The 18,575-nt window shown below is 36.0% G+C and overlaps 1 protein-coding gene across 7 annotated transcripts in view; it reads left to right on the top strand.

Moving 5' to 3' along the window:
- The window catches only part of LRP1B (LDL receptor related protein 1B), a 738,176-nt gene that overhangs the window by 645,265 nt on the left and 74,336 nt on the right, over positions 1-18,575 (top strand). For all 7 annotated transcript variants that reach the window (XR_008577717.1, XM_054830556.1, XM_054830557.1 and 4 more), the window contains 5 exons: positions 2,187-2,280; positions 3,880-3,996; positions 4,175-4,294; positions 7,138-7,257; positions 13,542-13,658. Coding sequence is in view for 6 of the 7 variants with exons in the window: in XM_054830556.1 (XP_054686531.1) it covers positions 2,187-2,280; positions 3,880-3,996; positions 4,175-4,294; positions 7,138-7,257; positions 13,542-13,658 (568 nt within the window). In the remaining variant the exon portion in view is untranslated. The remainder of the gene's footprint in view (positions 1-2,186; positions 2,281-3,879; positions 3,997-4,174; positions 4,295-7,137; positions 7,258-13,541; positions 13,659-18,575) is intronic.

The following is an 18,575-nucleotide window of genomic DNA, read 5'->3' on the forward strand; positions in this document are numbered from 1 at the left end:
TCATGATGAGTCTTGTCTGTACTCATTAAGGAAAAGGTTTTACTCTTAATTTTTTAGGGAACAGCGGTCATCTTAATAAATGATGTACCGTTTCTTTCAAGTAATAGTGTTATTTAGGAAACCTCTCCACTGTCATCCTCTGTTCCCTTAAGGTACTGTTTGGCGAGATTTACTTTGTTCATCATATCTTTTCTGCTTAGATTGCTTGTTACCTCCCATTAAGTGATGAACGAAAAGAAAGTGTAAAATGCTTGTAAAATGAGGGATTTCTTAGCTATTTTCCCCCCATATCTAGCTTCTCAAATCTGATTAAAAAGCCCAGCACTTTTTTTTCTTCCTTTAAATTTTCTTTAAATGTCACTGGAAGCTTATTCCACAGTGAACTTATATGCTAGCAGTTGATTGAGTGGCTCTATTCCTTTCTAAATAATTCATTGATAGTCTGAATTAAAGGATAGCATCTTAGATCCTCCAGTAGCAATATTTTATCAGTTTTGGATTCCACAGGAGGAGAGCAGGGTTAAGTAAAAGAAGCTGCTTCAGACAGATGGTTACAAAATGACATTGATTATTAGTAGTTTTCTTCCAATTTTGAAATCTGTTTACTGTTTGATAATTCATCAATCTAATCGTATCAGATGCAGACATCAGTGGCAAAAATATAGTTTGCAACTTAAGGTTTTCAGATTATGCTGTAAAATCGTAGCTGTTCCTATGATGCTCTTGACAACACATCTGCTGTTAACCATTTCTGTTGAAAAGTAGTTGAATGGATGATAGGTTTTACACATCTGCAGACTTTCAGCTGTCTTTGACGGTGAGTGTGACGTGAGAAATTGTGTAGTACCTGATGCATCAGACTCTAGAACACTAAACCTCAGGTCATTCAAGGCCATTCCAGGCACACCCTTATGACTTTGACCCCCATTTTTGCACAGAGTCTGGCTCCCCAATTTAGAAGGGAATGTAAGCATTTTCATGCAGAGCATAGCAGCATCTAAGGGTTAGTAGCCGTTTCCTGAATTTAAATTCATAATGTCAAGTTTAAGAGCCTGAAGTCCCTTGTGGTGAGCAGAACGAGGCTGGCACCTTAAAACAATTAAGCAGCAGGAAGGCTAAGTTAGCAAATAGAAAATACTAAGAATGAGAATTTTTGGAACCGTTTCACACTTTAGAATAGTTGCCTGTTAAACAGCATGTCCCTCAATGGGGTACAAGAATGATGTACCTCACATTATAGGTCCTACTACATAAATGACCGTGAAACCCTACATTTTCTTGGCAGAAAGGATAAACCTTTTAAATACAGCTTTATTGAATAATCAGTGATTTTAGAAATGTGAAGAAATTGAAAAATTATGCCTAGTCACAGAAAACAATGTCTTGCACTTCTAAACCTGGTCTCTTCCCTCCTTTCTGTGCTCATACAGACACGAGGTAGGAAACACAACATTTCTTAAAAGCTGCTGATAATCAATCCAGATTTTTCTCCCTAGCAGTAGCCACATAAAGAACTCTGATTTTAGGTTTAGCCCAAGAAGACTGCATCAAGTAATTTCTACTCTGTTTTGTTTGTATTCGTCTTTCAGGCAGAACAATAGTACAATGTTACCTGAGCTCAGAGTAAAGGCATTGCCAAGGTCTTACAAAAGTTTTTTTTCTTTTTTGTATAAATATTTTATCCTTTTGAAAGGTTGGAAGACCTAGCTTCTGGTTTTCTCATTTAATTCAAACAATATAAGCAATACTGTATACAAGTACAATGTTAAGCCGTTTTCTGTAACTGTGGGTGTTTTGATTTATCTGGAAAAATGATATTAAGTCTGTCAACAGCCCACAACGACTGTTTATGAATTGAAGTGGTTGTTTTGAATAAAATCTTAAAGGATCAAATCATAGAATGCAGCAAAATGTAAAGAGTGGTTCATACCGGGGCACTGTAACTCACTGTAGCAATGTCGTTGAAAGTACAGTGATTTGTATCAGTGGAAGTCTTGGTGCAAAACATCTCCAAAAAAAGAATATTTAAAAAACTAGTTTTATAAAATCAACAGCTGGAGTTGGTTAATGGAACAATGACTTAAGCAGTGAATCTGATTTTTCGTAAACTGTGCTATTTCTGTTTAAAAATAAATAAGTAAATGTTCATGTTAAAGCTTTTCTTCCTACTCTCCTTCCTTTTACAGTTCCGTTGCAAAACTGACAAATGTATTCCATTTTGGTGGAAATGTGACACTGTCGATGACTGTGGAGATGGCTCTGATGAGCCTGAGGAATGCCGTAAGTGCATTCTGAATTTGGAACTCAGTTTTGTCAGTAGAGTCCAAATCAAATATGCTTTATAGATGTTAGGAAGAGAGTTTTGTGGGGTTTTTTAAAGCTTTTGTTTGCAGCTCTGTTTTCTTTTCCTTGGTCTCTGTCAGATTTACAAAGGGCGCAGGCTCTTGTTTTCAGCCTGTAAAAGATTTTCATTAACTCATGTCTACTAAGGGTCTTTTAAGGTCTTTGGAAAATCATAAGAACATGTTTTTCATGGTTTAAGTCTTTACTTGATCCCAGTTACTTTTTTTTGCTGTAGATTTTTATTTTAGACCTAATTTCTGAGGTTGCTGATTTTTACATACAAATAAAAAATTCTGCCAGATTATTTAGATTATTTTTGTGTATAAAATAAATGTGGAATTCTAATCTCATTTGCTTATGTTTCATTGCAATTAAACAAGTTTAGCTACACATTATTATTTAGCGCAGTTTCCTGAACAACAATGTTCTCCGAGTGATTGCTACTAAGATTCTGTGTATTTGTCACGATATGTTTTATATAAATGTTTTCATTTTATAGTTCTATAAATATTGTCAAAAGAAAGTTCGGAGAGCTAAATCTCACCAGTCTAGTATAAACAATTTTATGCAATGAACATTTTTCATGCATCCCGTGTAACTTTGGCACACTATCCTGAAGGTGGGGCAGATACAGCGTATTTCTCGATAGCCTCACGTAGTCCAAATAGTAGGTTACTGTAGTATTCCCCTGTTGAATGGCAGAGAACTGGAAGTCAATTATGACAATGTTTTCAGCACCCCAAAGGATGGCTGCTCTGATGGTAGCTCACCGCAAGTTTACTTACTTGTTAGAAAAGTACCTTTCTAGTGCGCTGGATTTCTAAACAGTAATATCTGATGATGCTATTTTCCAGGCCCAGTCATTGACTACTTTAATAGTATTATATTAATCTACATAAATCAAGATTCCTGCCTTCTTCCCTCAAGCCTATACACACAAAATGCTCTACTGTGTGTTTTACTATCTTCCAATTAAGTAACAGATCATTTGATTTTTTTTTTTGCATGGAAATCTTTCATCCATACTTTTACAATTTTATAATTAGTTCTCTTTTTCTGCTGCAGAGGCCTCTGAAGCAAGCTTTAACATAAATCTACTTAAGATTACATTTTAAGCTAGACTACGTTTATATAAAATATTACTTTAGAGGTGTGAGAAGGAACAGTGTTAGACCTTTCATGGGAAATAGAGTGCGATAGATTAGTTTCTTAGATGCAGACTTGAACTCGAGTGTTTAGATCCTAAATTGCAAGTCTCTGTTGAGCTAATAGGAAGCATCAACGTGTAGAGTATTGCACTCTGCATCATTAGTAAGATAGAACTATAATTATGCAAATTTAAAATCTCAGACTTTGAAATTAATTTTGCAGTAGCACATGTACATTTTAGTTACTAATATCTACTTGGATTGAGACTATCCAGGCAAATACAAAGGTTTATAAGTTCTCTTGATTAGTCCATAGGAGAGGAACAACACTATTGATATTTTAACCATTCCTCTGATAGTATTGATAAGCAGTATTCTTTCTTCTCAGCTGAGTTCAGATGTCAGCCAGGACGTTTTCAGTGCGGAACTGGACTTTGTGCTCTTCCAGCCTTTATCTGTGATGGAGAGAATGATTGTGGGGACAACTCTGATGAACTGAACTGCGGTAGGTGATTATATATATTGTAGACTTCAGAAACATGCTAAACTGATTTAAATGCCATGCTTTAAATTCTGTCAAGAAACAAATTTATATCGTTATACTTTACCTTCTAATTTTAAAATCTTTTGATCTTTAACTTTTAATCTTTTTAACTTGATATTTTTATTCTTTTAACTTACAGACACACATGTGTGTCTGTCAGGTCAGTTCAAATGCACAAAGAATCAGAAATGTATTCCAATAAATCTGAGATGCAATGGACAGGATGACTGTGGTGATGAAGAAGATGAAAGAGACTGTCGTAAGTTATGTTTAGAGAATTTTGCTCTGACAGCTGTTGCTGGTTTTTAAAGAAGGAGCTGAAGTAAAATATGTAAAATACTATAATGTCTCTATGTAAAATAATTTCAGGAACATGCAAAACAGTTAATTCATGGGATTGTTTGATGTACAATGCTCCATATACAAGAGAATAAATTAAAATATCATTTATTAACTTCATTTTTTAAAGTCATTGCAAAGAAGAGGGGTGTGCAAACAATTAATTTCAAGCATTTAATTGGGTTTCTGACTTAGACTGAAACATCCATTTTATTCTTAACCACCTCACAAATGACTCATCTTCTTGAGGCTTTCATCTGCCATGCCTTGCAGCAACACATTTCAATGGAAAAAGATATTTTTCTGCATCTTTTATTGGAAAAGATGTAGATCCATAGGTCCTTCTACATTCTTTTTCTTTGATGGAGTTTTCTACCTTTTCTATTCCCTTTCCTCTGGGGACTTCTTCATTAATTTGCCTATGTAACTTGATTTCCATTTACTCAGCTTTTAATGCATTCTTTTGTAAATTCACTTTCACTCCATATTTCTTAGATATAAATAGAGAAAATATTTTGAGATTTAGAATGGAAATGTATTTAATAGCTCGTGCCTTTGATCATTCTGTAATTAAATGATGGTGCTCTCTTGAAATACATCTCTGTCCTTCACTCAGTTCATTACTCAGATCTACTGCTGATCTAAGGTGCTTATTCCTATTTTCTGAATTAGCTTTCTCAAGGTTTGCATATGCCGCATTTCTGCAAAGAACATGGCCTTCTCCAAGGGAAGGGTTGCTAAGGATACAACAACAAAAGGCTTTGTTGATGGTCATGTTTAATGGCTGTCTTCCAAACAGCTCAGCAGAGCTGTAGCCTCTGACAGACAGTATTATATGTTGGTTTGCATGTTACGTTTCTTTAAACACTGATTAAGTGGGGTCAGGTAAACTCCTGTGGAAGATAGGGGAGATTTCTTTTTTCGTTATAAAGAACTGCGCATGGTGTATGGAAGGTTCCCAAAACCTTGAGGTGTAGCTGACAGAAATGAAATGAGAGCAGCAGAGTCTGCAGCACAGCAGTGCTCAGGGACTGTGGGAGGGATACAGTCAGGATCAGCAGTCATGGACGTGAAAACTTCCTAGGGATTAGTGGGGATAGGACAGTCTGCTGTGGCATAAAGCAAAATTTTGAACTGCCTGAAACTCAGCCATGGACCCACCTGCAAAGGCACACTGGGGAGTGGGGAAGGTTAATTGTATACATTTTTTTATTTCTGTTCTGTCTTACCTAGCCTTTTTTAGCTTCTTTCTTAAAAAAAAAGTTAAGTGTGCTAGTGGCTTCTGAAAACTCTTCAACTGACTTTGGGGAGATTATGAAAAGGGGAGGTTTTAAGTAGGTCTACCACAAAGTTCATGTTGACTTGGTCTCCTGTCACAAGACTGATAACAGGTGAGATTATCTATTTCATTCTAATTTCACTGGACTAGAATTCATGAAATACTGACCATTTTTTTCAGCTCTGCCACCATTTTGTTTTATATATCAAGTGACCTTGAAAAAGTCACATTTCATACTTAAGGCTTTCCATATGTAAAATGGAGGTAATTATGCTGGTCTTCAATGTAAAGCACTTTGAAATCCCCTGGCAAGGTGTCCTAGCTGAGAATCAGTGTTATTTTTTATAAGTATAGTTAGCAGTATAGCCAAGTCTAAATGCTTTTTAATTCCAGCACTGCACATTTATGTATGGAAACATGACCCTGAAAGAAATAATACACCAACCTGCAACAAACTTTTCATCTTGCCAAACCCAAGAAACAAGAATGATTGTATCAAGAAGCAAATTCCTTTTCAACAGAGATAGGAAAGTTTTTTTAAAACCATATGGAGTTCACTAGGTACGAATGGGACAAACATTCATGTGGGAAAACATAATCAAAAAATAGGTCATGAAGTTTTCCAACTACGTTCAGTTCAGTTTAGAAAAATTTGGAGGTTGTTGTACATATGCTTATCTCTAAAGAAATCCTGATGTATCTGCCCACCAATAGATTGCTCACAGTCCAGTCCAGATATATGTCCTTTGTTCATCTTATTTCTATACTCTTAGTTATAAGAGTTTAAAAAATTGTAAGATCTGGCATATATGCAGGAGTCGGTATAGAATCACCTGAGTACACCGAGGATCTTTTTTGTTGTCAACTCTAAAGTTAAAGCAGTTAAGCTTTGACTTAAAGCATCCTGAAAGCATAGCATGAAGGTTAGCCGCATCTTTGCGTCCTTACCTTGCTGTAGGATTCATTCAAAAACTTGTTCTGCTAAACTGATGAAGTGAAATAATTTTCAAACTTTTCTCACCATTTACCCATGGTCTCTTTTAGCAGAGAGCACAGAATTTCACCAAAATTGTACATAATTTTGATTACCTTTTTGATCAAAGCATTGAGAGCTGCCTTAGTTCTTCAAACTGACTTTCAGAATTGATAACTGTTGGGTTTAGTTAGAAAAAAAAAAATCTGACTGCTTTTTAGTAAAATGGTTTGATTGTGTCAATGATAAGTCTATTTGTTATTAAAAGAGTATCACAATAGACACTTGGTTTATGACATTCATTTGACTTTACTGTTTTATATAAAATAATATATAAAAATAAGACAAAGGTATAAACAATATAAATCTGAATGCTGTTTTCTTACAGATATTACGTGATGCTAGATATCCAATTTCTGAATTTTGAATCCTTAATATTTTTTCTTTAAAACAAATATTTTGAATATTAGCAGAAATTTCTAGTTTTAATTTGGAATCCTTTTATTTAAAGCTGAAAACAGTTGTTCTCCAGACCATTTCCAGTGTAAAACAACAAAGCACTGCATTTCTAAACTGTGGGTGTGTGATGAAGACCCAGATTGTGCTGATGGATCGGATGAAGCTAACTGTGGTGAGTAGGCCAGTAGTTTTGAATATATTACTGTAGTTTGACATTTATTTAAAAAGTAGCAAAAGGAAATAATCATCTCACTTAATATGTCCTCTTTCAATGTATGAGAATACCTGTCTGATATGATAGCTGTATCTGGCTCGTACAGTTCTTGTTGAATGGTAGTCTTTATGTGAGTAGTCCATAAACTTCATATTATACTGCTACTTTATTGGCAGAAGCTGTAAATGAGTATCTCATTTGGAATACAGTGACATTCTTGATTTTTCTCACAGTATTATCCAGTTTCTGTCAATTTATTCTGCATACTTTGTTGCTGCTGGAGTTCATAAAGAGTGAAAAATTTAATAATTTGCATATCGAGTTAGTTAGGACTGGCTGTGCAGATGGGTCCAGAGCAGATTCCAGCTTGACATGACCAACTTTTGCTTTGCTTTGTGAGCTCCAAGGAGTTATGTGCCCTGACATACCACCCCACAAACTTTGCGTTGCCATCGGACTTCTCCAGGCACCCCTGATGCTTATGAAACTTCCTTACTTAAATCTGATAGTTTAAGGAGGCAGATCCTCTACAGAGAAGATCAAGGATAGAATTGCATCATTGCCAAACCAAGCCCTAATTTCTGTCAGCTTTTACACAATACCCAGAACCACAGTGTTCTTCCCCACTGAGGCAGATTTTTTAGAACATAAGTACCAGCTTTGAATCTAGGAGTTTCTTCCATTGCTTTTTTTTTAAGATTCATTGTTGGATCACAACTATAACTCTACAGTTTTTAGCATGTGTCTCATTGACAGAACAGATGAATTGATTATATTTCTGCAGAAACAGTTAAAATTATTTTATTAAGACACTATTCATAGAAAGTTGAAAATATCTAAGCAGTTTTCACATTGATCTATACATGAAATTGGTTTGTTCATCATCACATCATCACTTGGAAAAAAAAGATCATACTGTATAGTAGTAGTAGCTGTTCTCAGTCATTGCTTGCATTGTTGGAAAGTACTGAGTCAGCTTTTTTGTTGTAAAAGGAAGAAAATAATAAATAAAATATCCCACCTGGAAAATTAATTACAGATAATCAAAGTCAAAATAAGTGGATCAGTAGTATTGGAAAATCATTGGACATGGATGTCAATTCAAAAGCCGTACTCACCAATTGCAGAAAAAACTTGTGGAAATTTCAAGGTAGGTCTGTAAAGGAAAAGATGGAAAAATGTTCCGAGGTGGAAGAGAACAGCAAAAATAGTTGTACAAAACATTCAAAGCTGACCATTATTCATCCATGCATCAATAAATGTTTAATGAAACACGAGTCTGGACAAGTTTATACCACCACTGGGACAACAGAGTAAAAAAATTACAGGCTGTGATCAAGAACAAAGCACTGAGACACAGCCAGATTTCTATGGACATGTTTCAAGCAATTGACACAAGCCTAAATATGCCTAGGAGATTAAACTTGTCCTCAGCACTGAAAATCCAAGACCATCATTTGAAATGTGAAGAAGGGGAAACTAATTAATCATATCAACCAGAGCAAAGTTAAAGTCCAAGAAATAATTTGGCTTGAAGAAACAGTAAATGCAAAGGAGATGAACTTTTGCCATAGAGACCCTTTATATCCTCTTCTGGGCTGTCATAGAGCTACCATGGCGCTGCTTATCTTCTGATCCACTTCATAGGTGCTTTCTCCTGCACTGTCCACCATTACCTTGACCTCCAACATGCCGTTTCTTTCCAATTCAGACAGCATTCCAAGTTTCCAAACTGTGGATCCATATTTTGAGTAGCCCATGCAAGCCTAACTGATATGGCACAAAACGGTCTTAAAATAATTCATCTAATAATATCCTCAAAACACAAAGTTTAAAAGCAAAGAGGAAGAAAAAAAAACCCCACCAAAACTAACACTGAACAGGAAGAATTGTATTTATAAGAGATACTTCACTGTGGTTCATTATTTTAGCCAATAGAAAGAATAAAGTCCAAATTACTCAAACAATTATATAGTATACCGGTGCAATGCGTGCAATCCCAAATTAAATAGGTGTTTTCAGTCACAGTATGTACAACTGGTTATTCTGGTTCATATCTAAGACTCATCTTGCCTTTTTTTCTGCCTCTGGCAGTGACTGAAAGTTGGCATCTAGGAAAGAATAGGTGAACAAAGCAGGCCTGTAATGAAACTTCCCTGGGATACCATTCCAGTGTCTAACACTTGGAGAATCAGAGATATTGTGAGTCAAATATGTCTCTGTATGCAATAACCCTCAATGGATTTCGGTCTCTTTTAACCTTTGTAAAGTTTTCACAAAATGCTGCAACAAGGAGTTCCACAGCTTAATTATACACGTCTCTGAAAAATCACCTATATTTTTATGTTACATCTGCTAGCTGCATATAATGCTTAGTTTTTGTCTTGGAGAAGAAAGCACAATTTATCCATATTCACAATCTCTATGCCACACACAGTTATGTACGCACAGAACAACTAAGCCTTGACAAGAACAGGACGGGTTTAATCACATTTTAAATTTTTCTGTAATTTTAGCATTTGAAATATGTTTAAATGACCTTATTATAGCAGTAGTTTTAACAGGATTTGGTCTTCTGTGTTGTTTTTTTTTTGTTGCTGTTGTTGGTTTGGGTTTGGGTTTTTTTTAAGTTAAAGATGGTTATTTTTATGAACAAAGTTTGATAGGATTAAATTATAAAGCTGCAAACCACGTATATTAAAGATCTGCATATGTTGGTGCTAATACTAACTTGTTATCACTTATAGTTCATTTTTAAAATGCTTACAATGCAAAACTTGTATAAAGGATAATCTCTCTCTTTAGGTACTCCACAGTCATATATATTTTGCTTAGTCAGCATATGCTACTGTGTGTTATTGGAAATATATTCAGTGAATTTTTTAGCAGTAGTCTGAATGTATTTAGTCTTCTACGATTACTTTCCAACTCAGACAATTGAAGCAGAGTTAGGAAGTGCATGCTTATTAACGACTGTATGGTGCTTTTCAAAGAACAGTAAGTAGACTTAATTCATGCTTTCTGTCCAGGCAATTAAAAGAAGTCATTAGATTATGGTAGTCCCTGCTCACAACTTTAATACTTTACATCACAAAAGGCCCTGTTTGAGTTAGAATCTGAAGAAAGCTGTGAGTGTTCTTGGAAAGTGATTATAGTCTGCTTTAAAGGTTATATGTATTTCAGGTCTTTATTAGCATAATATGTCAACATTAATATGACTGCTTTCTGCTTCCTCACTTTTTAAAAATTAATTTTATTTTTAGCCTAAAAAATCGAAGTAGGTTATTTTTCCTGATGATGAAGAATATGTTCTTTAAGACATTTGAACGATACATTATATAAACTTAAACTTCCTTCAACAGGCTAATAGTCTCCTGTATCCAGCATCAGTGACAGCCTGCCAAGCTCTAGACCAGCTAACTGATACTTTATCAAAAGCAAGTTTCTTTTCACTTTGGATTTTATCCCTCTCAGGCACACAGACAGTCACACGCACATGCACAAACGCGCACATCTACGGAATTAAAAACCCCAAACAGCAATGTAGTACAATTAGCGACAAAAAAAGTGTTTTACTTCATAGAGATTGATATATGAACCAAGTGCTTTTAGGTTACATATGTAATATTTTGGGAGTTGTTTTGTTTTCTGTTTAAGCCTTCATCATATTTTCTTAATGCTCATTTAAAATTATTTCTAAAATAAAATCCTAGTTAGGTATGCAGAAAAGACGAACCCGACCCAAGCAGCAGCTACCTCAGGTGGGCACACAAAGAGCTGAGAAGGGGCCTTTGCCTGTTACAGCAGATCAATGAATCTCTTAATAACTGGAAGAGAGAAATATGAAAATTGATTTACCATTACTTCCTTCTTCATCTTTGTACCACTCCTAGCTGAACTTTCACATTTTAAGGTGGTCTCATGTTAAGAAAAATGGAAAGCAATTTAGTGTTGAAGACAGCAATGACAAAATGTGTGGGGGCCCATGTGTGCTTTTCAGGATTCCACTATTAAACAATAACGTCTTGCACTATTTCATTTGAGTCGAGTAAATCAGTCTTTCTCAAAAATCAGATATTTTTTTTACACAACTTTCCCAAATCTTCAAATCTTCCTCTTTGTTATATCTTAGTTCTAGCATCCTAGTGTTTTCTTCAGCTCTCTTTAACGTGAAGAAGGAAATGCAAGACAAGCAAATCTGGTTTGTCAGACATTGTAACATGTAAGCTGCTATGAGAGATCTGTCAACCCAAAGGAAGACTAAAGCTTTCAGATTTGTGAAGTGAAGAAGAGAGCACCTTACAAACATGCAAAATATATTGTATAAAGAAAGAATTAAATATTTATTTCTGTTTGGTAAAAATAGAGTAAGAAGAGAAAGATTAATATTCCAGTGGTAATCATAAGGTTAGACTAGGCATGGATAAATTAAAAAAAAAAATAAAAAATCCAGCCTTTCTTCACAAGTGTGAGAGGCAGTGCTAGAAAATGGATTTAGCATCCTTGAGAACTAGATAATTCTTTATGAAGAATAAGAAAAGCTGTATTGCATGTTCTCTTCATCCTAGCAGGTATCTGAAATGAAGAGATGTCATCTCTGGCTTCTGTGTATTGCTGATTAGATCTCGGTATTTCTATTGAATGTGGAAGGATAAAGAGAATATAATCTGTCACTGGTCTTTAGGACTCATTTTGTGGGCAGATGTGTTAATGGGAGATTGTAGCCTTTACTAGTAGTTGTTTAATAAATATAGGATGGATTTCTGATTTGAATCGATCTTTTGCAAAGCCACAGAAACAAAATTCCAATGTCTTTGGGGGGTGGGGATGGGAGATATTTTTGTTTTGTACTGTTAAATGTTTTTTAAGTGCTTGCCAATGCAAGTATTTGAAATGTCATGATTGAAATATAGACTGTCATCTTGAGAAACATCGTAGGAAAAAGTATTTTGGGAGAAAACTACTTACAATCACGATATTGACAGAGAATAAGGAAGAAATGCAAAAGGCGGGAGTGTAATTACCAAATTTTTGAGTGCACACAAGTGAGCATCCTACCATTTACCTCCACCTTCTTGATATTCAAATGTAGGGGTTTTTTAATCACTCTAGTTCCAGAACTACACCTAAAACAAAGCACGAAAAGTAGCAGTTTAGGCTGCAGCATCGAAACTAATACTGCTAATTTGTGGTCCTTTCCATTCAACAGGCAGAGAAAGCAGGTTGATTTAACCTGGTGTTTCAGTCCTCTTTCAGTCTGTCAGATATTAGAATTCCACAAGTTGTCATGATAGCAATATGAATTCTGAACTGACATACTATAAAATAGCCTAATGGAAATTTAAAAATTTTGTATTGAAATATCATCACAGTGACATGTAATTTTAAATATGTTATTGAGGCTTTTACAAAGCAAACTTCTTTTTTTCCCAAAGGAAATGTCCCTGATAACTTTTTAATTTATTTCATTTCATCTCAGTCCTTAGAACTTGAATTACTTGAGAAATAAAAAATATAAATAAAATATAGGCAGCTCCTTCCTGTTGGAGGAGTTCAGGATGTTCATGCTTCTCCAAAAGGCTTTACCTACAATGCTACTCTGTGAACAGAAAAGCTCATTGAAAATTTACTGCATGAAGAAAATTAATCTCAGTTTAGCATTATATGCTTTATAATGTTTTACTTGGTATAAGTAGACTCCCAATCCAAGATGTCAGAAGGTGAAAATGTAAATCAAAATGCAAAGGTTTCTGTTTGGTATGATTAGTCTTAAATTATTATATGTAAACGTAAATTTTGAGAAATTATATTTTGTACATTTTTTGAATAAATATTCTTGTGGTTTACTGTGATATGATCTTTTGTAAAGCAAATTTACAGTTAAATTCAAGTAAAAGTCAATGCAGTTTTTGAGATTCAGTGCAATAATACCCTCTCTTCAAACTAATTTGTGATCACTTCTGAGTTTTATATTTTTTTACTTTAAATGACAGTGTATACAGTCTGTGTTTTAATTTTATCATCATGTTTATGAGAATATATCTTTTGGTATGAATTAATAAATAGAATATTAAAGAATGTGGTATGAGAAATAAATTATTTCTGAAAATAACATTTCAAGTGTTACGGTTGTTCCTTCTTCAATGTATCTAGCAATATTGTCATGTCACTGTTTAGTAGCAGTCTTTCCCATTTTGACCCTTTGTCGGCAATGATGTAAATTATATTCATCTTAATTACAGATAAAAAAACCTGTGGTCCTCATGAATTCCAGTGCAAAAACAACAACTGTATTCCAGATCATTGGAGATGTGACAGCCAAAACGATTGTGGTGATAATTCCGATGAAGAAAACTGTAGTAAGTAACATTTTTCCTCAGTACATGTTATCAGGAGTGGAGCCAGTTTAGAAACGTTGTGGTGGGTTGACCCTGGCTGGAGGCCAGGTGCCCACCAGAGCCGCTCTCTCACTCCCCTCATTCGCTAAACAGGGGAGAAAAGGCATAACGAAATGCTTGTAGGTCGAGATAAGGACAGGGAGAGATCACTCACTAATTGTTGTCACGAGCAAAACAGACCGAACTTAGAGAGGGAATTCATCTAATTTATTACTAGGCAAAACAGAGTAGAGGAATGAGAAAATAAAATCAACTCTTAAAACACTTCCCCCCACCCCTCCCATCTTCCCGGGCTCCACTTCACTCCCGGCTTCAACCTTCCCCCCCCTCAGCGGCACAGGGGGACGGGGAATGGGGGTTACGGTCAGTTCACCTCACGGTGTTTCTGCCGCTTCTTCCTCCTCAGGGGGAGGACTCCTCTCATCGTTCCCCTGCTCCAGCATGGAGTCCCTCTCACGGGGTGCAGACCTTCAGGAGCAAACTGCTCCAGCGTGGGGTCCCCCACGGGGTCACAAGTCCTGCCAGCAAACCTGCCCTGGCGTGGGCTCCCCTCTTCACGGGTCCACTGGTCCGGCCTGGAACTTGCTCCAGCGTGGGCTTCCCATGGGCCACAGCCTCCTTCAGGTGCCTCCACCTGCTCCGGCGTGGGGTCCTCCATGGGCTGCAGGTGGAATCTCTACACCCCCTCATCCTTCCTCCATGGGCTGCAGGGGGACAGCCTGCTTCACCATGGCCTTCACCACGGGCTGCAGGGGGATCTCTGCTCCGGCGCCTGGAGCTCCTCCTCCCCCTCCATCTGCACTGACCTTGGTGTCTGCAGAGTTTCTTACATCTTCTCACTCCTCTCTCCGGCTGCAAAAGCTCTCTCTCTCTAACTGTTTTTTTTCTTCTTAAATATGTTATCACAGAGGCGCTGATTGGCTTGGCCTTGGCCAGCAGCGGGCCTGTCTTGGAGCGGGCTGGCATTGGCTCTGTCAGACACAGGGGGAGCTTCTAGCAGCTTCTCACAGAAGCCACCCCTGTAGCCCCCCCCGCTACCAAAACCTTGCCACACAAACCCAACACAAACGTGTAAGAGGAAACTTTTTAATTCTGATAAGCTGCACGTGTAAGTTTTTGTACAACACCATCTGACCTGTTGGAAAATTAGTTCACTAATACTGAAAATGTCCCTTGCAGAAATTTTCCAATTTTATTTATTTTTATAAACAGCTGTAATTCTGTATCAGCTATGCAAAAATGCCTGACCTATGACTTCTCATTAATCTGATGAAGTCAAAATAAATACTACACTTACGTTACTTTTGTCAGTAAGTTACATATTGCATTTCTTATCTTTAGTTAAGAAATATAAAAACTACTCAGTGATAAAGTGATAAAAAGTTTGCTCAAACACTACCTGCTCATTGCATTCATTACATTCCTGAGATGATGTCCCTTGTTTTGTATCATGAGAAGTCCATTTCTATAATACTTAACCACATGAAGAAGTAGATGTTGTTATTTGACGTAGCTCAGTAAGCCTAGTTCTCTCCTACCTATGAGGAACCTGAATGCATAATAAATCTCTGTAATACTACTTTCAGTAAGTTAATTTAAATGTGGTTCTCAGGAAGAAATGACAAATTCTTAATGGTTTTATCTCGTAATCATTGTCTTTATAAAATATTTCAAGAGGGAAATTCCACAAATAGTTCTGAAGTGCCTTCTCGTCAGTTGACAATTTCTGTTCTTTTTTTCCTTTGTACTTAGAAATCCAAGCAATTATTATCTTCTTGTGTGGATAATCTTGAATGCATATTCCTGATTGTATATCGTGAATGTATGTGTGGTATCTTCAAGGTAATAACCTAGAAGGCTTAATAAATTAGGCATTCCTATGCTGTGTAAGAGCTGTCTGCTCCTTTCTCCAATTCGAGACAGAGTATCCATAGGTACGGGATGTCTGAAGACTAGCTCATTCTGCTTGAAAGGTTAAAGTGGATTTCTCTGCCTCTTAATTAATATCTACGTTTGAAAATGTTCTGAGTTACTGCAGGCAATAGTGCTGTAGTTTTCATATGCAGGTGTTTCATCTAAAGGGGAAAATGTCATGTGGCTCAGTAATCACTCGGAGCCATTTATTGTTATACCTTCGGGGGGGAAGTTGACATAGAAAAGCTTTCTTAACTTTGTGGGAGATTTTACTTAGGAATTGATTATTAATGCCAGTAGGATTTTTCCATTTTCATTTATATTATAAATAGCAAGAAATTATTTTATGTTCTTTTATCCTCATGTAAAAATCAAAGAAAGAGACATGGTTTTGCTATAGAAGTGTTAATCTATATGACTAGGTAATCTTTTGAAAATTTGAAAATTAAAAAAAAAAAAAAAAAGAAAAACCCCCAAACCACAAAATGTTATTGTTGTTTGCAAAAGAAGTGTCAAGAATCTTATTTGAAATTTGCCATGTGTGAAGTGGGATGTATTTATCATCCAGTATTAATAATTTTCTTCCCTGAAGTTTCGATTATCATAGTACAAAGTGATAAAAAAATTCAAATAATCAGGGAGCAATCATCTCTCGGGGTTTTTTTTTAAATTGTTTATTAAGCTTGCCATCTTTGTGTTCACATCAATAATTAAATTATATATTCAGTTCTTGGCCATTCTCTAAACTTTCAGATAAAGCCATCTGTGCTTAATTGTAATAGATGGAATTAGTGAGTTGAGAGTACCCAGACACAGCCTGTGCCTCAAACTAAAGCCCGGAGTGGTGAACTGTAGTTTGTGTTAGCTTTTTTGTTTGTTTGTTTTCTTTTGCTTATCAAATGCATACTTCACTTCTGAGTCCCGTATTCTGCTGTTTAAATTAAGTACAGTAGGCTGACACAGTTGTAAAATTCAAAATCTTGGAAGCATTGGGAAAATACGTAATATTGTTCAGTTGTTTGAAATAGGTGTATAAAATTCTTTATAAGCTGTCAAGCCACTTATAAAGTGTAATGAAACAAATATATATGAAATTAGAACTTCAAAAGCATTTGACAAAATATATTACATTGCACATTATCATAAGTTGTTCATAGCATACATGAATTTAAAAAGGGCTTGTCAGGCAACTTTATCAGAAAATTAGTTGTTTCTCAAGAAAGCAGAATGAATTCATTAAATTATAGAAATTCAGCTCAAGTATTTACATTTCTCTGTATAGTTTCTTTGCATGCACACACAGCATCCTGGTGAAACAGAATGCCTGTTAAAAAAAATCACATATGGGTGTGATAAATCATTAGTGGTATAATGCAAATAGTTGTGCCTCTTATGACTTCATTATTTAACTGCATTTGTTGTACAGTCTATTGTTCTTTAACTGTATTTAGGCCCTCCCAAATAACTAAGAATTATTAGGAAGGTTATAGGTCCATACTGAGTTAGCACTGAGCAAAGTAGAATGCATTTTTAACTCTTCTGAGTTAATATCTTTTTGGATGAGGGATTTGCTTTCAGAGGTTATTTGGATTTTTAAAAACAAATTAGAGCAAAATAGTATTTTCTCTTTCAGGGAACTTCAAAAAAGGAAAATTCCATAGTAATGAATATCTTATTCCTGCTGAAAAAAAGGCACCAGTAATGCTTTATTGAATGTAATTAAAGAAAATATAATACTCTGTAAACATTGAAGCAAAGCAAATGTAATAATGCTGTAGGAAGACATGAATTCAATCAGCATAAAAATATTACTGTTGCTATAGAATCTTCTCAATACTGTTCTGTTGCTCCTCCAAGTTGTCAAGAAAACTAATTAATTTTGTCCTGGGATAAGTTTGTATCCCAAAGGCAATTAGAACCAGCAACTATGTAATGTTTAAGTCAAAACATTTTAAACTAGCATATTGAAAGAAACTAAGCTGGAATGTCTCATAATGTCATCTTGAGTAAATTTTGAGTGGACAGTGCTGTAAATTCGCATTCTTTACATTGCTTAAGGCTCATCTGACTTAGTGCAGATCAGGCAGCGGCTAGCGTCAGTTGTCTCAAAGCAGCTAGATGTCCAGACTTACCAGTCTTATGCCTAGATTAACAAAGAACAAGTGTCATCTTTGTTTTGGTGACATACAATGCTAAGTAAAGTTACTGAAAATAAATAAGTAAAGAAAATCTACATTTAATGCCACATTAAATATATGGAAAAAAACCCACCTATGACTCATGATCTTGTGCTTACCGGCATTCGTTCTGCGGGGTAGCCCAGGGTATTGTTTTTAGCAGTATGGGAATGGAGAATTATGAGGAAGGGTGGTTTGGTTTTTTTCTCCTCTTCCATTTTGTCATACGTACTGGTTTTGGCTGAGATAGATGTAATGTTCTTCATAGTAGTTCCTATGGTGCTGTGTTTTGGATTTGTGACCAAAACAGTGTTGGTGATACACTGATGGTTTAGTTGTTGCTGAGCAGTGCTTGCACAGCATCAAGGCCTTTTCTGCTTCTCATGCTCTGCCCCACCAGCGAGTAGGCTGGGGGTGCACAAAAAGTTGGGAGGGGACACAGCCAGGACAGCTGACCCCAACTGATATCCCGTACCATATGACATCACACTCAGCAATAAAACACTGGGGAAAAGAAGGAGGAAGGGGAGATGTTCAGAGTTACAGCATTTGCCTTCCCAAGACCATTACACGAGATGAAGCCCTGCTTTCCTGCAAGCAGCTGAACACCAGCCTGCCGATGGGAAGCAGTGAACAAATTATTATTTTGCTTTGCTTGTGCGTGCAGCTTTTGCTTTACCTATTAAACTGTCTTTTTCTCAACCCACAAGTTTTTGAACTGTCACCGTTCTGAGTGGCTGTGTGTGGCTTGGCTGCCCTCTGGGATTAACTCACAACATCATGACAA

The sequence above is a fragment of the Grus americana genome, chromosome 6 (assembly GCF_028858705.1).
Source record: "Grus americana isolate bGruAme1 chromosome 6, bGruAme1.mat, whole genome shotgun sequence".
Classification (NCBI taxonomy): Eukaryota; Metazoa; Chordata; class Aves; order Gruiformes; family Gruidae; genus Grus; species Grus americana.